This window comes from Penicillium atrosanguineum (assembly GCF_028827265.1).
Source record: "Penicillium atrosanguineum strain IBT 20685 chromosome Unknown utg000008l_segment0_segment0, whole genome shotgun sequence".
NCBI classification, from domain to species: Eukaryota; Fungi; Ascomycota; class Eurotiomycetes; order Eurotiales; family Aspergillaceae; genus Penicillium; species Penicillium atrosanguineum.
The window spans coordinates 1,768,070-1,792,161 of NW_026623140.1; the positions used below are offsets into that span (position 1 = coordinate 1,768,070).

The 24,092-nt window shown below is 51.4% G+C and overlaps 12 protein-coding genes across 12 annotated transcripts; 7 read left to right on the forward strand and 5 right to left on the reverse strand.

Moving 5' to 3' along the window:
• Nucleotides 1-122: 122 nt before the first annotated feature.
• Nucleotides 123-1,043, reverse strand: N7443_010174 (high-affinity Cu transporter CTR3; the record flags this gene model as incomplete). The annotated part of the gene is made up of 4 exons (XM_056890230.1): nucleotides 123-159; nucleotides 220-820; nucleotides 878-908; nucleotides 963-1,043. The coding sequence occupies 4 exons, from the start codon at nucleotides 1,041-1,043 to the stop codon at nucleotides 123-125; spliced, it is 750 nt and encodes a 249-aa protein (XP_056736721.1).
• Nucleotides 1,044-1,433: 390 nt separating this feature from the next.
• Nucleotides 1,434-2,346, reverse strand: N7443_010175 (exosome non-catalytic core subunit SKI6; the record flags this gene model as incomplete). Its single annotated transcript, XM_056890231.1, has 2 exons — nucleotides 1,434-1,941; nucleotides 2,051-2,346. The coding sequence occupies 2 exons, from the start codon at nucleotides 2,344-2,346 to the stop codon at nucleotides 1,434-1,436; spliced, it is 804 nt and encodes a 267-aa protein (XP_056736722.1).
• A 375-nt stretch (nucleotides 2,347-2,721) lies between these two features.
• On the forward strand, nucleotides 2,722-5,858 carry N7443_010176 (putative DNA excision repair protein (Rad26L); the record flags this gene model as incomplete). The annotated part of the gene is made up of 2 exons (XM_056890232.1): nucleotides 2,722-2,901; nucleotides 2,970-5,858. 2 exons carry the CDS (start codon nucleotides 2,722-2,724, stop codon nucleotides 5,856-5,858), a joined length of 3,069 nt encoding a protein of 1,022 aa, XP_056736723.1.
• A 396-nt stretch (nucleotides 5,859-6,254) lies between these two features.
• On the reverse strand, nucleotides 6,255-6,920 carry ssuA (RNA polymerase II subunit A C-terminal domain phosphatase; the record flags this gene model as incomplete). The annotated part of the gene is made up of 1 exon (XM_056890233.1): nucleotides 6,255-6,920. The coding sequence occupies one exon, from the start codon at nucleotides 6,918-6,920 to the stop codon at nucleotides 6,255-6,257; it is 666 nt and encodes a 221-aa protein (XP_056736724.1).
• Nucleotides 6,921-7,604: 684 nt separating this feature from the next.
• On the forward strand, nucleotides 7,605-8,412 carry N7443_010178 (nicotinamidase; the record flags this gene model as incomplete). The annotated part of the gene is made up of 2 exons (XM_056890234.1): nucleotides 7,605-7,685; nucleotides 7,762-8,412. The coding sequence occupies 2 exons, from the start codon at nucleotides 7,605-7,607 to the stop codon at nucleotides 8,410-8,412; spliced, it is 732 nt and encodes a 243-aa protein (XP_056736725.1).
• A 290-nt stretch (nucleotides 8,413-8,702) lies between these two features.
• Nucleotides 8,703-9,596, forward strand: N7443_010179 (GIG1 family protein; the record flags this gene model as incomplete). The annotated part of the gene is made up of 3 exons (XM_056890235.1): nucleotides 8,703-8,979; nucleotides 9,044-9,226; nucleotides 9,277-9,596. 3 exons carry the CDS (start codon nucleotides 8,703-8,705, stop codon nucleotides 9,594-9,596), a joined length of 780 nt encoding a protein of 259 aa, XP_056736726.1.
• A 580-nt stretch (nucleotides 9,597-10,176) lies between these two features.
• On the forward strand, nucleotides 10,177-11,942 carry N7443_010180 (OSBP family protein; the record flags this gene model as incomplete). Its single annotated transcript, XM_056890236.1, has 8 exons — nucleotides 10,177-10,276; nucleotides 10,324-10,429; nucleotides 10,499-10,609; nucleotides 10,659-10,937; nucleotides 10,988-11,237; nucleotides 11,293-11,606; nucleotides 11,664-11,725; nucleotides 11,833-11,942. 8 exons carry the CDS (start codon nucleotides 10,177-10,179, stop codon nucleotides 11,940-11,942), a joined length of 1,332 nt encoding a protein of 443 aa, XP_056736727.1.
• A 1,752-nt stretch (nucleotides 11,943-13,694) lies between these two features.
• hosA (histone deacetylase HOS2) lies at nucleotides 13,695-15,203 on the reverse strand (the record flags this gene model as incomplete). Its single annotated transcript, XM_056890237.1, has 1 exon — nucleotides 13,695-15,203. One exon carries the CDS (start codon nucleotides 15,201-15,203, stop codon nucleotides 13,695-13,697), a length of 1,509 nt encoding a protein of 502 aa, XP_056736728.1.
• A 249-nt stretch (nucleotides 15,204-15,452) lies between these two features.
• N7443_010182 (Zn(II)2Cys6 transcription factor) lies at nucleotides 15,453-17,620 on the forward strand (the record flags this gene model as incomplete). The annotated part of the gene is made up of 3 exons (XM_056890238.1): nucleotides 15,453-15,830; nucleotides 15,886-17,057; nucleotides 17,122-17,620. The coding sequence occupies 3 exons, from the start codon at nucleotides 15,453-15,455 to the stop codon at nucleotides 17,618-17,620; spliced, it is 2,049 nt and encodes a 682-aa protein (XP_056736729.1).
• A 107-nt stretch (nucleotides 17,621-17,727) lies between these two features.
• Nucleotides 17,728-18,753, reverse strand: N7443_010183 (uncharacterized protein; the record flags this gene model as incomplete). Its single annotated transcript, XM_056890239.1, has 2 exons — nucleotides 17,728-17,839; nucleotides 17,891-18,753. 2 exons carry the CDS (start codon nucleotides 18,751-18,753, stop codon nucleotides 17,728-17,730), a joined length of 975 nt encoding a protein of 324 aa, XP_056736730.1.
• Nucleotides 18,754-19,702: 949 nt separating this feature from the next.
• N7443_010184 (isocitrate lyase/PEP mutase family protein) lies at nucleotides 19,703-20,668 on the forward strand (the record flags this gene model as incomplete). Its single annotated transcript, XM_056890240.1, has 3 exons — nucleotides 19,703-19,837; nucleotides 19,888-20,044; nucleotides 20,088-20,668. 3 exons carry the CDS (start codon nucleotides 19,703-19,705, stop codon nucleotides 20,666-20,668), a joined length of 873 nt encoding a protein of 290 aa, XP_056736731.1.
• A 1,692-nt stretch (nucleotides 20,669-22,360) lies between these two features.
• Nucleotides 22,361-23,398, forward strand: aspf4 (allergen Asp F4; the record flags this gene model as incomplete). Its single annotated transcript, XM_056890241.1, has 1 exon — nucleotides 22,361-23,398. The coding sequence occupies one exon, from the start codon at nucleotides 22,361-22,363 to the stop codon at nucleotides 23,396-23,398; it is 1,038 nt and encodes a 345-aa protein (XP_056736732.1).
• Between the last annotated feature and the right edge of the window lie 694 nt (nucleotides 23,399-24,092).

Here is a 24,092-nt window from a genome sequence, read left to right on the forward strand (position 1 = left end):
AGATAATGAATATGGTTTTCGTAAGTTCATGATTCCAGTTCCACCATTTCATTCCGCATTGATAATTCTGTCACCTTCAGCCATTTCTGCGTGTACGCCACGGCTGGCGAGATGTTTGCGATTTAGCCACAGCACTTGGTAACGGTGGTAGCGTCGTTCCTAGTTTTAGAATGGTATTAGCACCAAGGCCGTGTCGGGGCAAGACAGTAAAGGACTTACTCCTTGTTCAGAGACACGGGCTCCCAGGAGAAGATCAGCGAACCCAGGAAGGCGCCGATGAAGATGCAGATAATAATGTACCCATTGAAGTACATAGCAAGTAGCATGATGAAGTAAGCCACGGCGAATTGAAGCATGTGCATGAAGGCGCGAACGACCTGCTCCACGGCCGAGGGACGGTAGGGCTCCATGACGCAAGGACGATAGGACTCCGTGATACCTGGATCCTCAGCAAGTGGCCTATCCGAGATGGGCGTACTAGCAGAGTCTCTATCGAGGCTCAAGGAAGAGACCGGGGCAGCGGTGATACGATCATTCTGGAGGTGAGTCTTGCAGATGGCGTCAGAACTGCTGGTCTTGGAGGCATCGTCATCGGTGCTGATGCTTCGGTAGCTTCTCTTGTTCACCTTGACCTGATCCGAGGTAGCAGAAGAGCCGGGCATGTACATCCTGTTGAGACGAGCGCGACGGAGAATGAGTGCATCGTATTCTCTTCCCAAACGGCGCAACAGCTCTAGGACAAGGACGAGGCAAATGACGCCGATACAGGATCCGGCGAACGCACCGTGGGATCTGACGTGCCAGGATTTGGCGAGGAAGCCTACGAAGGGTTCTGGTCAGTAAGTTCACGCGGTCATCAGAAGACTGCACTACGTACAGGTGTCGATAGTATCCCAGTTCCACAGCATCTGAAAACACAATGTCAGTTCATGTTCAGCATGAAGTATTCCATATTGACTGACCGAGATCTTGCAGCTCAGGTCCATACCCGCAGGCATACCGGGCATGTCGGCAATCGAGGGCATCCCAGTCATTGCAGGCATTTCGTGGGATGCAGCCGAGGTTGGCATTGTCATGTTCATACCGTCGATTCCAAAAGATGAGCTTCCGAGCTGTTGACACTTGCAAAGGCTTTTGACTGTCTCAAGGTGGAGGCACGACAGCGGTCCGCTGATACTGGACGCAGGTGTATGGTAGAACGTGAAGAGAGATGAAGAAGTGAAGAGACGGCAGGTTTAAGAGGTTGATGTTAAGACAAAACAAGATGCAACATGATGAGCGCATTTCGCGCGTGTTTGAGCAGATTAATCCAATTCGGGATTTTGGTATTGTGAATGTTTACAGTTAAACAGGTACGAGTACATACAGCTTGACAGTATTGCGTACTTGTGAAATTGAGACACCTGAACACCGATGCTAAATGGGTATCGACTTTATGCCCGGTTGGATTCCTTGATGACGCCCTCCAAAAGTTCGCGGATTTGATTACATCCGTCCATCCCAACAGCCAGCATCGTTTCAATGTACGTAAAGTGCAGTTTGGAGTCCATGTTCAGAACGGCTACCTTCGTCTCTTCTCCCTCGTCATCCATGTTATTTTCTCCCACGGGAACAGACGTGGTAGTACCAACGGTCAGCTGGGGAAGCTCCTGCTCCTCGGGAAGAGAGAGGTCAAGCAGGGGATCCAACTCATCGCTGCGAGGATCCTTCGGTGTGGACGCGCTACCACTCATGCCTGCTGTGCAGCCGCAGAGAAGTCCAGGCATGGGAATACCGGCGTCCACCAGAGCCAGAGTGCAGGCATTGATAGCTGCCGCGAGGAGAGAGCCGTCGGCGGAGAGAACTGAGACGTGAATGCTAATAGTGCTGTGCGGGTAAAGATAGGTGTGTAGATGCGACTGGAAGGCAGAGCGAAGAGTGGTTGCAATGCGCGAGGATTGTCTGCAAGGAGATGGGCGTTAGTATCCTTGTCTAAAGTTTCGAGCAGCCAACACGCAGAGCTGGAACCTTGGTTCCTCTGCACGTTCTCTGCATGAAAGGGTCGACCTACTTGTCACTGCCTCCGGCTCTCCTCCTTCGGTCCACACCGGCGAATCCTGCAATGTTCACGTCCACCTCAACAACAGCACCTGAACTCCCGGCCGAGCCACTAGCCTCACCCCTGCGACCCTCGGCGGGGCCGTGAACAGAGCACATAATAGCAGTATTACCCATAGAAAGGTAAGAAGAGCCCGAACTGGCGGGGTTCGTGGAAATCTGGGCCTGGAGCAGCCTCAGCTCGTTCCACCTACGGCCATCTAGGCGCAGTCGGGTGAGAGGGTATGTAGTCGAAGTATCAAGAGGCATGTTTGAGAATGGACCTCCTGAGGGGGCAAATATTTGTGACGGGTGCGAAAAGGCTTAAGTAGGAAGCTCGACTGGCTTGCGACTGGTGGGATGAAAGTTAGCCCACGTCCATCTTTCATACAAAGAGCGCAGCGATCGCGACAGACTTACAAATCTCTGGTCGCGTAATAAAATCCAGAACAGCTTTGAAGTCAATTGGAAACAGCGGCGAGGTAGTCCGCAGTTTGGAGGGGAGGAAGTGATCGGAGCAGCTTTTTTTCTCGCCGATCGGGAATGACATCGCCAACTTCTCCGCCTTCGCGGCCGGACGCGACTTCCACGCTTCTTCACCAACAACACTCAAGCTCTACTGGATATGCAAGCTCTACAGGAGACATGGGGAGTCGCAGTACCAATCCTGAGGTCATCACTATTGACTCGGACGATGACGATCTCGAGGTGACACCGTATCTGAACTCCGCCATCAACTCTGCTAGTATGCACCTACTATCCACGCGTGGAATGCAGCTCACATTATATAAGACAGCTACGTCGGCCAAACCAACAATGAGGACTGTGCCCCCGTCAAACGAGAAATCATAAACGCATCGAGCACAAACAATAGTACACCAATCAAAATACAGCCCATTGAAAGCGAAGATGAGTTCAACGATGGCGAAGCGGCCTACAAAAAGTTCAAGGAGCGCAAGTCGGTCAAGCGCAAACAAAATGCAGCCGCCACTCGAAAGGCAAAGATGCCCAAGAAAGAACCGCACAGCAGCGACGTGATCGTCGGCCGGGTGAAACAAGAGCAATCGACGTCCAAACCTAAGCGGCCTTTACAGCATGGCAATGTATCTTCCGAGGATGAACTGATGGAACATACGCTTCCAGGTTACTTGAAGCAGCGCCGTCTCCAGTTTGACCGCAAAACCGATTATCTTCAAGACTTGGGCTTGAAAGTGCCGCCTTCGTATGACAATGTGGAGTTTTCTGATGACGAGTGCCTTGAACACTTACAAGAAAAACCATCCTTCCCCGGGAGGACGCCAGGTCGTGAATACAAAGACGTCACTTTACCTTACTCTCTGGGCATTATCCCTGCGCCGATCGCGCAATGGCTGCGCCAGTACCAAGTGGAAGGAGTCGCGTTCCTGCATGAGATGTTTGTCTATCAGAAAGGCGGCGTGCTCGGGGATGACATGGGCCTTGGAAAGACGATTCAGGTCATTGCTTTTCTGACTGCAGCCTATGGAAAGACAGCTGACGAAAGAGATGCCAAGCGAATGCGCAAGATACGTAGATCGCAAGATGATGTGTGGTACCCGCGTATCCTAATCATATGTCCCGGTACTTTGATTGCCAACTGGATGGCAGAACTTCAACGGTGGGGATGGTGGCATGTTGATATGTACCACGGTCCCAACAAGGACCAAGCCCTTCATGCTGCACGCTCTGGCAGAGTGGAAATTCTCATCACCACATACACTACCTACGTGAATAACAAAGACTCTGTCAACATGGTCGAGTGGGACTGCGTGATCGCAGACGAATGTCACAAGATAAAGGAGCGAAAGTCAGAAACGACACAGTCCATGAATCAGATTAATGCTCTGTGCCGTATTGGCTTGACCGGCACAGCTATACAGAATCGATATGAAGAGCTGTGGACTCTTCTCAACTGGACAAATCCCGGTGTCCTCGGCCCAGTCACTACATGGAAGACCCAGATCTCAGATCCTCTGAAAATTGGCCAGTCTCATGATGCGACCATTAACGAGCTCAGCAAGGCTCGAAAGACGGCCAAGAAGCTTGTCGAGAACCTGCTCCCGCAGTTTTTCCTGCGACGCATGAAGAGTCTCATTGCGGATCAATTGCCCAAGAAAAGCGATCGTGTGGTTTTCTGCCCATTGACTTGGACACAAGCCGAGGCATATGAAAATTTTTTGGACAGTGACATTGTCGATTACATTAAAAATTCCTCGGATATCTGTCACTGCGGGTCAGGAAAAAAGCAAGGCTGGTGCCACAAGAGGCTCCTCCCTGGGACTGATATACCTTGGCAGGCGTTTGTATTCCCTGCCATTACCGTACTGCAGAAGCTTAGCAATCACCTGGCGATTCTCATTCCACAGGGAAATGATCCAAGAGAAAAGCAGGACAAGGACAGGGATATGCTGGAGATTGCCTTGCCCGATAAATGGGAAGAATTGTATCGCTCTCGAGACTCAATTGTCAACTACGCCAACCCTGAGTTCTGCGGGAAATGGAAAGTCTTACGCAAGCTGCTAAGATTCTGGCATGCGAATGGAGATAAAGTTCTTGTTTTCTCACATAGCGTCCGACTGTTGAGAATGTTGCAGACTCTATTCAACCATACAAGCTACAATGTGAGCTATCTGGATGGTTCTATGAGCTACGAAGACCGTGCCAAAGCAGTGGACGATTTTAATTCCGATCCTAATCAATTTGTCTTCTTGATCTCCACAAAAGCTGGTGGCGTCGGATTGAACATTACGTCCGCGAACAAGGTCGTGGTTGTTGACCCAAACTGGAACCCTTCATATGATTTGCAAGCCCAGGACCGAGCCTATCGTATCGGACAAACTCGCGATGTTGAAGTGTTCCGACTCGTCTCTGCTGGCACTATCGAAGAAATTGTGTACGCCCGGCAAATATACAAGCAACAACAGGCCGAGATCGGATATAATGCTAGCTCTGAACGTCGGTACTTCAAGGGCGTCCAAGAGAAGAAGGACCAAAAGGGCGAAATTTTCGGGTTGAAAAACCTCTTCTCATACCAATACGACAACGTCGTCCTGCGTGACATCGTCAATAAAACAAACGTTGCCGAGAGTCGAGCTGGTGTGCAGGTAATGGACTTCGAATTTGAGGAAGAGGAGGATTCCACCGGTGAAGGAGTCGTCAAATCCGAAGACGAGGCAATGAGCCAGCTGGCTGCAACGATCCGCGGCGAGGCTGAAGACAGCTCGAACTCCGAACCAACGCCACGGAAACATGACCCAGTACAAGCAATCCTCGCTGACGCAGGAGTTGAATATACCCACTTGAATAACGAAGTCATCGGATCCTCTCGCGTCGAAGAACAACTCAGTCGGCACGCCGCCCAGACAACAAATGATCCAGGAGCCAACTACCAAGTGTTCGACCCCCTCGAAGTTGATGCCGACATCACAGATCCATTTGCAGAATCTGAAACTCTGCATGATTCTAAAATGCCTCCCCCTTGGGCCGCTGAAGGAAGGGGTTTCAACTTCAAGTACAATCCACCAGCGGATGTGCAACGTCGTCAATTCTGCAGCATGGCCCGGCGCTTCGGATACAAGGATGCTACGGAGTTCGCACTCGTCGTGGAAAACATGACTCAGGCTGAGCGGAGAGCAGCTCTTGATCGATGGTATCAGGAAAGGCGTGATATATTGGTTAAGGGGGAGATCAAGAGCGAAATGAAGAGAGAGATCAAGCCTGAAGACCGGATTGAGACGAAGCCAGATATCAAGGATGCGAAGTGATTTATTATCTGTTTATATTATTGCTGGAGTTCAAACTGGAGGCGATGATACCCCTTTGTTATTTGAGATCGAATGAAGACGATTGCTATTCGCATGCCTCCAGTAAAAGTCGCTCCAAAGGGTGGCTTGGTGAGGGAACGAAAAAAAATTCAAAGCTTTTGAGGCACTGGTAGGGAAATGTCTGGGAAGAGATCTTGAAGGACTGAGCGCAAACTGTTTGGACCCATCTAGATTATCTTCTTCCGACTTTACGCTTTAGCCTCGTATACGACTTTAACTCAATTGCTTCATAAAAACAAGGCATCCATTGTAGTATTATCGCTCCGACACGATCTAATCCACTCAACAAGACCGGTCATTAAACGGGGGTATCAGACACAACTCAGAAAAACAAAGCTACAACCAAGCAAGCGTCCACAAAGCAGGCAGGTTAGGATTCTTCTCCTGCCAATTCGCCAGAATATCCGGAACACGCTCATCGAAGCTCTGGCGCGCGGCACCAGTACCATTCTCCCAGCCCCCAGACCCATGCACCGCCCGCTGCTCAACAGCCGCTTCATTGAGAGCATTGGCCAGGTCGAGAATTGCCTTGCCTCCCAACAGGGCCTCTTCGTGGTTATCCTTGATATCGACGTTGAAGACATGAACAGGTCGGTTGAGATTATTCCCCTTGTTCATCAAGTCGTCGACGACAGCATCCCAGCATCGTTCTTCACAGGTGATGATCACATCGACGACACCGGCTTCCGTGCCGAGCGCGCCCTTGTCACCCTTGGAGACATGGTCCACACGCGGCAGACCGGGCACCCAATCCTGGAAGCGCTCGGGACCCCATTTCAAATTGCGGTTGCGGTCAAGCATGTTCAAGATACCGTTTGAGCGGTACAGGCGCTCGTCTTTGCTGGCCAGCTCTTCCCACATCTGGTTGTAGGAGGTCGTGTTGAAGCTGTACACATTCGGCTGGGTGATTGTGGGACCTGGCAGGCGGACTAGAGAGCCCGTGCCGAACGAGATAACTGGGAACTCGGCTGCGGCTGCGGAGAGGCGGAGGTGGGCTTCCATGGAGCGGTTGTTGTTTGATGCGCACACGGTGCAGAACTTTAGCTTCCAGGAGTCCGGGTTGGAGGTGGAGTCCGTTGTCTCTTCCTTTATGGCGGACTCGGGAGGTGGTGGTGGGGGAGGGGGGAGGAGTTTGGGGAGTGGTGCTCCCCGTGTTTACTCGACGAGGGTCATATGCCATGGTAGTGGTGGAGAGGACTATGGATTGAGACTAAGTGGGCAATGAGGCCGGTTCAGGGTGGTTTGAATATGAGTTTACAATGTCCTGTTATTGGCTTGAAGGGAATTAGCAAAGTCCCTGGTCATAATTTCAATGATTGCGAGGTGATGAAGAGAAGGAGGGTTCAGATAAAAAAGCGTATAAAGAGTTTGTCCGCATAGCCAAAGCTCAGACAGCTCCAATAAATAGGATCATCATGTAGGGTGATTGAGTGCAAAGAGCAGCTTTCACATACCTTGCAATTATCACGCATTTAGAGCTGAACTAGTTGGTAAATTCAGATGGGGCCGCAGCCCTTGGGGAGGAAGAGAAGAAGCAAGTTTTGTGCCGCTGTTCGCTTTGCTTTTTACCCGCCTGCTGACTCATCCGGGACCGCCAAGGCTATCTCTGTAGCTCAAGCTTCGCTATCTACTTACCAGCTACCAGACTCTGCTTTACGGGCACTTTTCCGGAACTTCTCTCTGACAATGCCTTTCGCAATCGGGACAGATGGGCCATTCGTGCCCGCCTTAATCGTGGTTGACATGCAGGAGGATTTCTGTCCACCCGTGAGTTTGACGATTAGGTGACTGCAGTTCCAACCTCGGCGTGCTGATGCAACAATGCTCGCTGGGAGGATAGAAGGGTTCTCTTGCAGTACAAGAAGGCCGAGATATTGCGCCGCTGATTAATTGCCTCCTCTCTGAATCAGGATTTGTGACGCGAATCGCAACTCAAGATTACCATCCATCAGACCATATCTCCTTTGCCAGCAACCATCCCCCACCAAACAACCGACCCTTCGAATCGTGTATCGAAATGAAGAACCCGGCGCCTGGAAAGGAAATGGAGACAAGACCCCAGCAGCTCTGGCCCGTTCATTGCGTGGCCGACAGCCCCGGCGCGGAGCTTATCCCCGAGATCCGCGCCGATCTCATCGATGTCGTTGTTCATAAAGGAAAGCACTCGCAGGTCGAGATGTACTCCGCCTTTGCCGATGCATTTGGCAACAGTGATCCTGCTATGGCGGAGAAGTCGGTCAACATGGACATCGCTGAGCTCCTCCGTGACCACAAGGTGACAGATGTCTTTGTCGTGGGGTTGGCGGGGGACTATTGTGTCAAATGTACAGCGATTGATGCTGCAAAGGCCGGCTTCCGGAGCTGGATTGTCGAGGAGGCAACTAAATGCGTTGTGCCGACTGATTGGGAGAAGGTCAAGCAGGAGGTTCAGGCTGCCGGGGTTTCGGTGATCCATGCAGACGACCCAATGATCCAGAAGTTGGCGGTGAGGTAGTTCTAGAAGTATCTAAGTATCTAATTGAGATAAAGATAAAGATGCTGGTCAATCTATATTCCAATGGTTTCTTTCCTTTCCACTTTCCAATCAGGTTGCCACCGGGTGGATTATTCCGGGGAAAGGAGTGGCCCAAGTGTGATCGACATGATAACGACGACTCGGAATCAGCTCCCTTTAGACTGCCACACTCTCTAACCTCGTTGCAAGGTGACGTCGCGCTGGAAGCGACATTCTAGTCTCTCGTTGCTAAGAAGCAATATCCTCGAGCTCTGTGCCTCCAATTCACGATGCCTCATTCTACACCGTCGACCCCGGCGGCGACGATCACCGCGCTGGATGAGAAATTGACAGACGCCGACGCGACTTTCCCTGCTCGTTTTCTTCAGGAGAACGGTCTCACATCCGACAATCTACCCTACTGGCTGATGAACGTGCCTCGATCGCAGTGGACAACTGAGTGTCCCAGCTTTCTACGCGATCAACCGCCGAAGAACATTCGATGTCTATCGACCCCGGACGAACACTACCAACGGCAGGACTGGAAGTTGGTACAGGAGATCATTAGTAAGTGGAGCCTGTCTCCTGCATGCATAGCGCAAGGCCTCGGCTTACAGGGGTTGTCTGACAGAGACGAACCGAATCGATCGTTTTCAACGTGTCCCGACCGATCTACGAAAATACCTGGAATACACCGCCCACATCAAGGCTCAATATGGATCGGTCATGCGCTTTGTCGTCAAGGAAAGGCTGCACTGGGGTAATGGGGATACAGATGACCTGAGACCGCGGGGATCTCCGTTTGAGTTCGACGGTGCGTGATGTTTGTTTATGGGAGATGAACAGCTGGCTGACGGGGAATAGAGGACGTCTGCATCCTGTACAACGACTGGCCCTACGGCATCGACACTGACATCGTCCACCTGGTAGTATGGACCAAGTTCGAGCTTACAGATGACCCAGCCACGGGTGAGTTGACGAGGGAGGCCCGGGATATGATCGAACAATATGTGCAGCGAACATTCCGTTCGGTGGCGGCGGAATCGGTCGTGTGGTTCAAGAACTGGAAATCCTTGAAATCGGTGCACGCCGTTGAACACTTCCACGTCATGCTCCATCGGCCAGATATGGCATTCGTGGCGGAGATCACCCGAGGAGATGTACCACTCATCGATCGGATATGACGGAGAGGGTCTGGAAGGTTGGAAGGTCTTGGTTCAAAGACCCGGCACTGACGATCGGAGACCCAGGCACAGAGCCATCCAATGCAGAGACTCTGCAGCTGCAGTGAATTGGTCCGACCTGGCTTGCCTATACATCGAACCCCCACTGTGCCAAGCCGTACCCCTCATTGAGTCGAAAGCACTAAGGGACGGACGAGTAGGAAAGGATACATGGGACCATGCAGTCAGAGCTGGGGAGTACCGGGCATTACATTGGTTGAATAGACAGGATTTGAGTAAATATGTAGCCTAAGTCGCCTAAAGTGGAGGTGTGAGGCTCGACGTCACTGCCCCCCCCCCTCCGAGGCTAAGCCTTTCTTCAATTTTCCTTATTTTTTTCTTCTCTCTTTAAACTCCCCACCAAACAGTCCATCTTACAGTCTCTTGCGGTTTAGATGCCGTGCTACTCATAGACTCACTCACTCAGCCAACTTCCGAAAGCAGCCATGCCGGTCCCGGGTCTCCGCCGTGCGTCCATGGCCAGTGAGTGTTTTCTCCACCATTTCTCTTCCAAACGCCCAAGCTTCAAGCTCCCAGCACCATGACTGAGTCTAATACCCTCGCCCATCCAGGTAGATCGTCCAGGGAGGATTCTCCCCAGAGTGGGGAAGATGAGATCGTCGAGCCCGAACAGGGAAATGGTAAGCCGTCCTGCTCAAGAATGCTGCGCTCGCGCTAACCAGGCCAGTTCTCTCGCACATCATCTCGCAACTGCGCCCCGGCGCCGACCTGAGTCGGGTCGTGCTGCCTACCTTCATTCTTGAGCCGAGGTCCATGCTGGAACGCATCACCAAGTACGTCCAAAACTCTCGACTGCCCGCAGTTGGGGCGGACTGACTGGATGACTGACGGACTTTTATTAGCTTCATGGCGCACCCCGATACCCTCCTTCCCATGCCCACGATCGAAGACCCTGTCGAGCGTTTTGTTTCCGTGGTTAAATTTTATTTGAGTGGATGGCACATTAAGCCTCCGTAAGTTTTTTCCATACTTGCGCTATGACCGAATCCTGACATCTTGCAGTGGAGTGAAGAAGCCGTTGAACCCTATTCTTGGAGAAACCTTTACCTGCTACTGGGACTACCCCGATGGAACGCGCGGATATTATGTCTCTGAACAGACCTCCCACCACCCGCCCAAGTCGAGCTATTTCTTCATGGCTCCCGAACACAACATCCGGATCGACGGAACTCTCAAACCCCGCAGCAAGTTCCTGGGCAACTCGGCAGCCAGTCTGATGGAAGGGATAGCGATTTTGCGACTTCTTAACTGCGGCCAGGACAAGGACAGGGGCGAGCGATAGTACGTTTCAAATATATGGGGTCCAATGTGGGGGTACTAACGAATGGCAGTATCTTGACGCAACCGAACATGTATGCGCGCGGCATCCTTTTCGGCAAAATGAAGTATGAGCTTGGTGACCACAGCTATGTCCGATGCCCGGAGAACAACCTTGTGGCCGATATCGAATTCAAGACTAAGGGCTACTTCTCCGGTACCTACAACGCCATTGGAGGAACTATCAAGAACGAAAAGACTGGCGAGGTTCTCTTTGAATTGTCTGGTCTCTGGAATGGCGAAATGCACATCAAGAATGTTCTCGTACGCTTCATCTTGTCTTCTGATTCACTGTTTGCCCGACACTAACGAAGCGCAGACCCACCAAAAAGAGGTTTTGTTCGATGCCTCCCATGCGAAACATTCGAAACCGGTGGCGCGCCCAACCGAGGAGCAAGGAGAGCGTGAGTCTCAACGGTTATGGGAAAAGACTGTCAAGGCCATCTTAACCTCGAACCACGTCGCTGCTACGGACGAAAAGACCAAGATCGAGGATCGTCAACGAGAGGAGGCCGCCAGGCGCGCCGATGAGGGTGTTGACTGGAAGCCTCGACTTTTCCGCGCAGTTCAGGGAGGGCCCGGTGGCTCCGAGGAGGGAGACGAGGATCTCGACTGGATTATCAACACTGAGGTGTATGTATTACCGAGCCGATCACTTCACCAACCCCGTCCACTAACCCTCAAAACCAGCGATTCGCATAACCCCCAACTTGCCACAAAACAGATCATGGCCATTGCACCTATCCTTCCAGGTCAGAGAGAATCCACCCAGCTCCGGATACCGCCACACAGGCGATCCAACCTGGCAAACTAGGCACCCTCCCAGGATACAAGGCCCGTAGCTAATACCCAGGAGTAGGCCAAGCAGCAGGAGCGACCCCCGAGGAACCAGCGACCGATATCGTGGAACGACAGGACACAGAAACAGCAGCCGTGGAGCAATTCGTGGATGCAGAGGAGAACCAATAAAACCCCCAAAACTCCGGGCACAGCCCCGCCGCCCTATACAGGCGGCACTCGAAAACCGAATCCATTCCACTCATCTGGCAGTCCGTCAGACGACGTAGTCAACCTGCGCAGACTACCCAGCACGCTCGCACCCAGCCGCCCATCCTCACAGTCCTTCCCATGATGTTCAACACAAGCGTTTCCCGGCTACAGCCGCGCCCCATTGCTGGATACCCGATTCGATTCTGGATTTATTAACCCCAAAACGATTCAAAATAAAACAAAATGAATATAACCGTTACCTCCATATCACAGCCTGACCTCGACCTCGACCTGCCAGGTGGGGAGAAGTGGCTATGGGCGAGGTACGTAGTAAAATTCAACATGGAATCGCTGCATTGTAGCAATCTACAAAAATGGCAAAGAAAAGAGAGAAGGGGAAAAAAAAAAGTTGGGAGAGGAATCTGATTCACATGGCGCGGATGATCATGTCTTCATGAATAGACCAGGGGAACATTGGAACTTGGGATCTATACACATGGGGTCCAGGACGGAATGTTGAATTTTTCCTTTCATGTAGCTATTCAATTCAAATAAAGGTGTTTCATTCTTTACTACATTAATTCTCAACCTCAGCTATTCCTCAACACTCATACGATGGTATTCCAATCTTCGATCAGGACGCGCTCGCCCAAATGTGGTATTGTCGATATCGCCGATTTTCAGCTCCGCAGCGCCGTATAATTGTTCGACGTCACGGTGACATATCCCGAGAGGGTTTCGAGAACCCAGAAGGCTTTGACTCAATCATTGGCAAGCAAATATGAGATTCTATGTAATAAAAGACCGGGAGGCATTCTCTTTTCTAAGGGAATTTGCCTCGGACTCTGCGATCCGCCTTCTGAGGCTTTACGTAGGATGATCGGCATTGCATGCGTTCTAGCGACCTATGACAGATACTGTGGAGTGAAAAATCGGGAGTCACACTGTCATCATGCACTCTGGGGCTTTAATGGACGATCGGCATTGCGTGGGTCCACCTGGGCAGGCGATTATCAGATGCAGTGGATCGAAAGATCGGGAGTAACCCTATTTTCTAGGGGGATTTTGCTATTTGCCCTTCAATCGAGCTATTCAACCTTGCATACCTGCCATGCATACATATAATGTGAGATCAAAGGCCGTGTGGCACTTTGATACCAATTAGACTGCTAGCTAAGCACGAGGTCGCTCGAAATACAATTCCTCAGTCTCGGAGCGGCCCCATCTCACTGCATTTCAATGGGACGAGCCTACGTTACCTTTACTAACCTTTTCACCCATTTTGTTACTGTATCGATATCTCACAAGATGAGAAGCAGATACAATCTAAAAATCCCATCTTATCACATCTTTAGTCCCGCATTTCTGGCAAACTTCAAGAGTTCTTCCAGGACCAAAAAGTCGTTAGCTAGTGTGCGTAGATCTGCATATGGCTTGTCGATCAATCCCACGCTACTTTTGCAACTACTCATCAACAGTGGTAAAATCATTACGATAACGGTTCTGTCGGAAGTGTTCTCCGCAAGTTAAGTAGTAAGAGTATGGGGGTATGTATAAGTGATATCGAAAACTACTGTACACAATGCTGTCAAAGGGGGGATATCACGATAATCAAACACCAACACCCCGGAGAATAAAAAGTTGTAAATGCCAGGTATTCCATCCCACCAGAAAAAGAAAACTCCTAGATCCAGAAAACCCAATGGAGCAACTCAGTCAAACCTTCGGTCATCATGAGTACAGCTCGCCCTTATATCCAGCTCCTCGTTCGAGCTCACGCCTACGATTCGTCCGCGGGATTCCTCCCGCTGAACCGGGAATGTCACTTAAGCCGCTCATGGCTGCAGCGAAGCCGCCACCTTCGCGTTCTTCGCGTTCTTCTTCCCTCATGGCGGTTTCTTCTTCGATCTCTTTTTCGGTTTCTTCGCGTAGACCTAGGATGTCCGGCGGGATGAAGCTCATCTGCACGCTTGGGGCGCCCTTGATGTAGCGAAGTTGTTCGTGGACGGTCTCGACGAGACCCTCGAGGTATTGGCGGGAATTTTTGTTCTCGATATGACGGATCAGTGAAAGCGATGGGAAGAGTGTGTAGTCGGGTCCGAAGTGGTTGCGGAACGCGACGTTTTGTGGAATGTTAGGGTCGATGATGTTCTCGGCGCCGATGAGGATGGAGGTCTCGTGGGCCCAAGCGCGGGATACGTTGCGGGGTGTGTAGCCTCCGCCTCCGACAACAAGTAAGGGTAGGTTGAATTTCTTGGTGAAGGCGACGCAGGCGCCGTGTGCCGTGACGTTGAGGTTGAAGCAGCCGAGTCGGTCACAGCCTAGGCTGTCTGCGCCGCATTGGAGGACGATCGCGCCAGGTCGGTAGGTTTCGACACAGGCACCGATGACTTCTTCATACAGGCTGATGTAGGAGTCATCGTGGATACCATCGTGAAGCGGGACGTTGATGGAGTGGTGGGCACCCGGATTGAGCGGGTGCGTGGGGCCGGTGTCATCGAGGGCGCCGGTGCCCGGGAAGAAATTGTCTTTGTCGTATTTGTGGAAGGAGACAGTGAGGACACGGTCTGTGGACCAGAATGCCTGTTCCACGCCGTCGCCGTGGTGCACATCGATGTCAATGTACATCACGCGTGGGTGGTGCCGTAGAAGTTGTAAGATGCCCAGGACGATGTCATTGACGTAGCAGAACCCGCTGGCCTCGGCCTTCTTCGCGTGGTGCAGACCGCCGGACCAGTTAATTGCAATCTCGGATTGATCGTTGCAGAGCTTGCGCGCAGCGTCGACGGTGCCGCCCGCGTATAGCGAGCAGTAATTGTACAAACCATCGAAGATGGGACAGTCGTCACCGAAATTGAACCGAACCACGTTGTCACTCTGCTCCGGGCGATCCATATCACCAGGCACCACCTGCTGCAGGAAGTCGAGGTAGTCGGCTTCATGGAATTCGGCCATCTCCTCGTATGTCGCCGCCCGCGCCAAGTACAGGTCCATAGCGTGGTGCATACCGTAGGACAGGACGAGCTGCTTGGTCAGGGTGAGGCGCCATGGCTTCATCGGATGTGACTGGCCGAAATGGTGGCCCTCGACGGCGGGGTTGGCGTGCCATGACACGCGATAGCCTGAAGGTCTGGGAACTCGGTAGATTTGGCGCTCGTGGGCGACCTTCTGGTCGGTGCTTAGAGTTGGCGGCGGAGCTGCATACTCTTGGACAACGGGAGTGCCGGTCCTGAGGACCATGGCGAAGGAGGGATGGGAGGTAGGCGCACTCTAGGCGAAAGTCGAGGACATCTCAAGATGAAATAAATTCGCGATGGAAACGTCGAGCTGCAAGTTCCACGGTTCTGGACATGCTGACTAAAGCGATCTGCATGGCGGACCCCCAATGCGCTTTCCCTTTTGGGCTCTTTTGGACCTTGTTGTATATTCGAGCATCTTCTGAATGCCCAATCTGTGCTTGTCTTCGCAGATGATGATATGATTAGCTAAATGACTTCGCGTCCCGTGAAGAGGCCCCGGCTGGCGCTCAGCTGCCTTGTATGCAGTCGCCGGAAGGTGCGCTGTGGACGAGAACAACCACATTGCAGCAATTGCCACCGCCTGGGGGAAACATGCGTATATAACACAGGCACACGGGATCCGGGTACAGGTCGAGTCTTGCGAGCAGGAGAGCTCGAAGAAGGAAACAGTGGCGAGTCATCAATATCAAATTTGCCGGAGTTCCGAGACAATCCTCAACCCAAGGCACCGTCAGAGCAGGAAAGCTCACCCGACACTGTTGTCCTTCCCTCAAACTACCTCAGTACGCAGCATGATTCTCAGCTGCGTTATGTTGGGAAATCCTTTTGGGGGTTTGTGAACGGCCAAGTAGGTGTATTGTGTGCATCTCGTCGATAAAGCAGAAGGCTAATGGGCACACCAGGAACATCTTAATGACTCTTTCTTTTTTGAGAATGACTACCCAGCCGACATACCGCCACCCCATGTCTCGGTAACTTCACTTGTACAATGTCTACATCTCCTCCCTACCAAGCTTGCATCTAATGCCTTGGTTCAAGCGTTCATCTTTGGCGTTTACCCAATATTTCCTCTGATTAGCCTTCAAATTTTTCAATCCGAGTGTGAATCATTCTGGAGATGCTTTGATGCAGATGGGCTGATGGCTCCGCCTTCAAGCCTGGTCCAAGATCCTACGTTCACCTGTCTTCATTTCGCAGTCCTATTTGCAGGCGCATCGGTGGCCACCGAGTCAGCATGCAATGTTCCCGAATTGAAGAATCATGAGAGGAAAGGCATGATGGATCTGCTTGAAAAGGCCTGTCATGACAGTCTTACGGCATGCAAGTATACTGAACATCCGACACTCAATACACTTGCTGCATCCTTGTTAGTCCATCACTTTACTAAGCATGAGCCGCTTGGGGATGCAATTTTCATTGCGGCAACCGTCCGCCTGGCTCAAAGTATGGGGCTCCACCGAGAAGTTGAGCATGAAGTAAAGAATCCGTTAATCCGCGAATATCGACGCCGCATTTGGTGGCATATTGTCTGGTTCGATGTTCAAACGAGTCTGTCTACGGGCTTGCCTACATGCTGTGGCAATAATCTTGAAGGAACGCCAATGATCGACCAATTCATTCTCAAAATACAGGAAACCTCCCAGTTTGCAGAGCGTCAATCTGAAACTATGAAATTAGCCGTTGGTCGGTATGAAATCGCACGACTACAAAATCGCATTATCCACCAGTTACAAGACTCCCGGCAGGTCTCGGAAAACACGATCACTGAACTCGTCTTTGCGACTGTAGAGCTACAACGACTTATCAACGATCAAATTCCCCAGCTCCTTGATATGGGCAGCTCCGTTGATATGACATTTCAAAATACGCATCGCGAACGCTTTGATGATATGAAGAATGCAACGCCCCAGTCCAATCCGGAATATTATGATGACCATATGGAGAACAATGTGATTGCTTGGTGGGCCGACATGACACTCGCTTTGCTCAGATCCGAGGCGATTCTCACATTACAGAAACCTCTTCTCAGTCCCCCCAACTCTCAAAGCCCATCTTCTCAAGCCTCATGGCACAGGTAAGAAATACTAATTGCCTGGATATTAGAATATCTATGTATGCTGACTGCAATGATTGCGCAGTATGGCGCAATTATGTCTCAACTACCTCCAACTCTTTTCACTTATCCAGGAAGTACCTGCGTGGGAACCATGGGCCTGGTTTGGCTCAACCTATTATTGCCCAGAACAATGTGCCCTCCTGATACTAGTCTACCTCAAACACCATTTGTATCCTGAAAATGAGCAAGAGATGGTGACGTGTGTGAACAACTTCTTGACCCATCGCTCTCAAACCCGCCCGCGGTGGACGGGACAAGACACATTATCCATGAAAACCCTGAGTCGTCTCTGGGAGCAGGTGGATGTCTTTTCGGATAATCAAAGGAGTACTCAATCTAATGACCTTTCTAGCACGCCTTCCTATGTCGGACCAGGCTGCGATGTGATTTCACGCATTGCTACAGGGCAGCAGGATGACAGAACTGAAGAATCTACATTTCAAGCGAACTTGAAGGGATCCTCACCTTTGGGATCTGATGGTACTCTAGAGTACATTTTCCAGAGATGGTTTCGTACTTGAGGGAGGCACTCTTGAGGTCAAGTCATGTAACAACCAAAAATACTGATAAAATCAAACCTGTCTTCATATAACGCATTCATACAGAGAATGAAGTGCCCTCCGATCCTTTAATGAAACTCCGACGGCAAAGTTGCTAGCTTCTTCATCTCCACCATAGTCTCATCCCACAACTTCTTCTGAACCTTCAGCCCAGTCTCAGACTGGAGATACTTCGACTTCCTATCACGGACCAGTTAGCCAAGATCATTAACCTTACAATGAAACACTAACTTCAAAATCTCCTTATCGCCCAGATGCTTCCCTTGCGAATTCTCACCAGCAACAAGAGCCGCATTGAGAATCAGCCACCCACCAACCTCAACAGTCCTAGCCCGCATCACCTTAAGAATGACAACCAGGAACCGAAGAGGCTGCGGCAGATCACTCTCAAGATTCGTGCTGACCATCCCCGGACAAACCAAATTCAGAATAACCTTCTTCGAATCGAGTCTCGGCGCAAGAGAAAAGACGAACATCGCACAGAGAAGCTTGCTATCTCCGTACCGAGTGAACTTGGCGAATGTCTCCGCCGAATCCATGTACTCGAGGATCGGTCCAGTAGGTGGTTTCTTAGAGAGACCCTCTCCGAGATCGTGCATTCGGCTTCCTATCCAGGTTACCCGTGTCGGGGAGCCGGATCTTTCCGCACTAGTTTCTAGGTAGGGGAGGAGTTCCACCAGGAGAAGGACGTTGGAGAGGTAATTAACTTGTACCGTTGCCTCGTGCCCAGATGGACTGCGCTCGAAGTTGAAACGGTTGATACCCGCATTCAGGATCAGGATATCCACCGTTGGGACTTCTTCCTTCAAGGTCTTGGTGAATGCTTGAATGCTATCGTAACGCTCAGCGTCGACTTGGAGAACTTTGATGGTTGGATGGTTCGCTTCGATAGATGGGTCTTCGCGAAGCTCCTTTGCGCATGCTTCTCCTTTGGAAACTTTGCGCACGGCAAGGACCATGGTAGAGCATTTGAGTTGGAGGAGTTGACGTGCTGTTTCGAGACCGAGGCCTCCGCTGGCACCGGTGACGACGGCGGTTTTGCCGCTCAGGTCGATGTCTGAGGGCAGTGGAGAGACTTTGGGCTGCCCGAGCATTGTTCCAGGGCTTTGGTGAATTGATCAAGGTTAAGCAAAACAATTGAGCGGGTTATATTAGAGTGAGGTATGTATACCTTCCTGGGTGTAATTTTCAAGTCTGGAGAAAGAAGTGATTATTCTACAAATTCAAGCACAAGGCCATGTCTGCTTTATATGAGAGCTCTAGGCTTCGGTGAGCTGAAATTACCTATCTTCAATTAATAATTCGGCTCTAAATTCTAGTAGTCCGACGTGATGTTATGGCGAGGCATAGAATATACACATCAGCGCTCGGCCGAACGATTGTGGGTCCAGATCAACCAATAAGAGACCACTATGCAAGATTTCGATATGAAACCATCGAATGCCCTGCATCAATATCCCTACACATGAGGCTTGGTAAAACCAGCAGTAGAGCATAGTGATTAAATGAATATGCAATCCCTTTAACGAGAGAGGGTTTTCAAATGAGCACTTTAGATAAGCTACTCCGCCTTTGACTGGAACAAGCCCGAGATTTATCTTTGAAATCCGCATACATCCTTGCGGTCACAGACTGCACATAGGCTCGGCACATTACTGCAACGCCAAAGCATACTCAATGATAATTGATTAAACACCGAAAAAACTATTCTATGTACGGTCCACTACCAAAATGTACGGATACTGCTCGGCGACGGCGAGAAAAGACCGAGAAAGTGGCGGTGACATAAGACTCCCGATATCGGCTTTCGGCCCGGGAGGGTGGGGAGTGCGCGCATCATCACCGACGAGAAAGCTTCATTGGTGGTAGTTGAAGAGAGAAAAAAAAAAAAAAAATTTGGATGCCCACGTGGAAACGAAAGGTATAAATGGGAAGCGGAGTCGTTCTTGACTTGTCGTCTAAAACTTCACCCTCGATACTGCTCCTCAGTTTCAGTCTTCAACCTGATCTAGTTAGTATCTGTTATCGATAGCGATAAACGTCATGCCTCTTGCTTCGGCTGCAACAAGTCTGCGCCAGACCCTCAAGGATCCCAATGGCTTTGTGATCGCCCCAGGCGTATATGACGGCCTCTCAGCCCGCCTGGCCCTCGCGGCTGGATTCGACGCTCTGTACATGGTAAGTATCCCTCATCATAGATCACAAGCATAGACTTATAACCGCCCCAGACCGGCGCAGGCACCGCCGCCTCGGTCCACGGCCAAGCAGACCTAGGAATTTGCACATTGAACGACATGCGCACCAACGCCGAAATGATCGCAAACCTATCGCCGTCCACCCCCCCTAATCTGCGACGCCGACACAGGCTATGGTGGGCCCATCATGGTCTCCCGCACAACAGAACAATACGCCCGCTCCGGCGTCGCAGCCTTCCACATTGAAGACCAAGTTCAAACCAAGCGCTGCGGCCACCTCGCCGGCAAACTCCTAGTCGACACACCAACATACGAGACCAGAATCCGAGCCGCCGTGCAAGCACGTAACCGACTCGGCAGCGACATCGTGGTGATCGCACGCACGGATTCCCTCCAGGGACACGGGTACGAGGAAGCGCTTACTCGGCTTCGAGCTGCGCGCGACGCGGGCGCGGATGTGGGGTTCCTAGAGGGGATTTCGTCGCGGGAGATGGCGAAACAGGCTGTGAAGGACCTTGCGCCGTGGCCCTTGCTTTTGAATATGGTCGAGCATGGGTCTACACCGAGTATTTCGGCGCAGGAGGCGAGGGAGATTGGGTTTAAAATTATTATTTTTCCGTTTGCGACTATCGGGCCGGCTCTTACGGCTATGGCAGAGGGGTTGGAGAAGTTGAAGAGGTTGGGATTGCCCGGGTTGGACGAGAGTTTGACGCCGCAGGCTTTGTTTAGGGCTTGTGGGCTGGATGAAAGTGTCAAGTTGGATGCTGAGGCTGGGGGTGTCTCATTCGAGGGAGGTGTTGACCTGCGGAAGTGAGTCCTCTCCAGGGGTGATGGGATTTCCAAGGCTGCTTGACTCGTGTCTAAGTTGGGATCGCATCGTATGTCTTTCCAAGCGTGGACGGGGGCAGTGAAGGTGCTGTAAATAGTAACATACTCCACAAATGATTGTTGTGGCGGTCGACTGTCGTTAGGATAATAAGCAAAACAAATCAGAAGGCTGGAAGAAATATCCGGGGCGTTCGGTAGTGTTGATAAATATAACGCGTTTCAGAATAGCCTTGGAGCGGTAATGGAGCCCGTGTAGATCGTCGGTAGGTACCAAGGGACGGGTCCCGTGCTAAAGCCCCTTTACGCTGCGTTGCACGGCACATGAACCTTGGTAGACTCTTGAATGAAATTGAAATCAACAGTGATGACGTGTTATCCATCCTAGGTACAGTACATATGTGCTGAATGAGAGTGGAGTCACAATATAGAAGATGAACCCGATCATATTTAAGTTGCATAAGTACCTATTTCCAGGATGGTCAATAGCCAACTTCCGGGTCAATAGGAGAAGCGAGCTAAGAAACGTTAAAATCTTCGGGGGTCTCGAAGCTGGCGGATCCAGAATAGGCAGCTGTCGCTTGGAATTGCATGCCGCTGTGATGGAGTCTAGTCGTATGTTATGTACACTCTGTCATCCGCTGAGATCCGTTTCTGTGTCGGTCCAGCAGTGGAGGAGACATCAAGACCCGGTGGATCCGGAAATTTCGAAGCGGCCAAGACTGGTACCTTACAGCGGCCCTCGCACCGTCTAGGGGCTCCATCGGCGGTCAGGGATGGGTCATCGGCGTAAATCGTTGCCGTTGGGTGGCGATCGTCCATGGCCCAGGCTTTTGCGCCAGATAATCTGGTTAATGGTGAGTTACTAGTGTCGGTGAGTCGTATACACGTTCGGAGGCTTGGTCGGGCGCTTAATGGACAATGCGTTGTACGGAGGATTAGATATATGTCGAGGCCAAACAGGGCGTGTCGAGTCTGAGGGACCCTCGAAAAAAGGGATTTTCCCAAGACACGTAAGACGGGGTCAGTGATGCATGGGGTCCGATTGGCTTGTGTGGGGAAGCGCGAGATTGTCGTGGCTTGGTCCTGTCTTGGTGTGGTGTCTTGTAATCAGGGTCAGGGTCAGGGTCAGGTCAGGGTCAGGGTTTTCGGAAGTACAAGGCATCGGAATGTGCCAGGCAACATTCCTGCCAGCACATTCCGATGAACACGTGTTTGGCAGTGAATTGATAATCTACAGGGATTGTTATTAGGGTGTACCTAGGAGTGAAGTGCCTGAAGATGAACAGGGGGTGAATGATAGGGACGGGTACCTGATCCAGGCCACAGGTTTGGGTCAGCCAAGTACCTTATTCCATACGGTACCTTGGTCAAGCGATAAAATACAGGAAAGGGTCTCGGCCCAGGGCTCGAGGGTCTTGGACTTGACCAATTAAAAGGTGCAGTGGCGCTATCGGAGTCGGGAGCGACCTAGCAGCCAATGAGAACCAGGTAACCCCTGATCCAGGTTTCCCTCAGTGGAGACGACCAGGGCGTCCACAGTCAGACTGCCTTCCCCCCAAGGGCCCATTTTCATATTAAGGGATTCCACTCTCCTTCTTCAACCCACACACTCTTTTGCAAATTCTCTTTCGAGCGTTATTCTCGCTCTGTCACTCATTCAAGTCTTTCTTTTGCAAAAATGCACTTCAAGAACACCTTCTTGCTGGCTTCGGCCCTGACTGCGAGCACCGCTGTCGCTCGTCGTCACGGCCATGAGCGCCGTCACGCTCACAAGGCCGAGATTGAGGAGCCTCAGCTTCCCACCGTTACCGATGCCCCCAAGATTGAGGATCGTGCCGTCGGCGATATCGTGACTGCCACTATCGATGGTGTCCTGGAGACCTGGATCAACGAGTGGTCGGGTCAGGTTGCTGCTGAGTCCTCCTCATCTTCGTCCTCCACCATTGTCGTCCCGACTACCACCGCGGCTGCCGTTCCCGAGTTCACTGCTACCCCCAGCCAAGTCGAGTCCACCGTGACTCCCGTCCCTACCTCCTCTACCTCCGGTGGTAGCTGGTATGAGGTCCCCTCCAGTGGCTCGTACTCTAGCTCTGGATTCGGCGGTCAGTCCAAGAGCAAGACCACTGGTCTCCTCGACTGGGACTACGTCGGTAACGTCGGTATCCCCTGGGGTAGCAACATCATCCAAGTCGATGAGGCCGATGCCAACCAGTACAAGCACGTCATGCGTTTCGAGGGCAGTGAGACTGAGCCCTGGACTGTCGTGTTCTGGAACACCTACGGCCCCGACGGCAAGATGGACGGCTTCTGGAAGCCCAACGCTGCTCTCTCTTTCACTCTCGAGAAGGGTGAGGTCAAGTACGTCGCTGTTGACGACAACTCCCAGGGTGGCTGGGCTGCCGCCCCTGGTGAGGACATCCCTACCACCAACTTTGGCCAGTATGCCGCTACCTGGGGTGAGTTTGACATGAGCAGCGAGAAGAACGAATACTACTCCGGCTGGGACGTTTCCTGCATTATCGCCGAGCTCAATGGTCTCGACATCCAGGGTATGCGTATCTGTAACCACATGGGCGGTGACTGCTCCTACATCGGCAAGGGTCTCGTTGGCCTCCTCAGCGCCTACACCTCTGCCGACCAGGGCAATGACCACTTGGCCATCGCCCAGGCCCCAGGTGCCGTCCGTCTTGTCGTCACTCTCGACTACGTCGAGTAAATTTCCGGTCCTACTCGAAAGCCAGTGTGATCTTATCTTTCTTGCGCAAACGATTCAAACTCAAGACGGCATGGTAATTTCCCGGCCATCGACATTCCATCTTGAGCCGCGCCTTCATGGACTTTTTTCCGTGTTTGTTCCAAGGAAGCGCATACATACCTTCGTGTGATCACGATCGCCTTTCTTATGATTCTGTGTACATATACCATTTTGCCTTCCAGTTCATATCAATTTTTTTGTGCCACGAGATACCCTCGCATCTTCGTCCTGTAGAGCAACTTCTGTAAGCAAGTAGGCGTCCGAATGTCCTTCCTACCAAGGCCGTTGTTAGTGATATTTTCATTGGGTTAGCATTTGTATCACAAGGTGCATGTCAACGACAAAGTGTTTCGATGAATGTCTCGATCAAATTGCCTCTGCACGATTTTACTGTTTTCTCGTTAGTCCATCAATAGATCATGAGTTCAAGAGAATTCCAACTCACCATGGTATGGTACCTGGTCCATAAGGCCTGAATGATTTGCTCGGGGCCAGAAAAAAATCGGCAAGTGAACGAAGGTAGTGAAGATTCTGAGTTCTGTGTCACAAAGAAGTTTGAGACTGGGCCAACATCAAGGCCGCTCAGTCACTCCAAGTGTTTTCTCGATAGCCACAAAGGATTTGCGAGAAGTTTAAAGCAGAATCAAGGAACTCA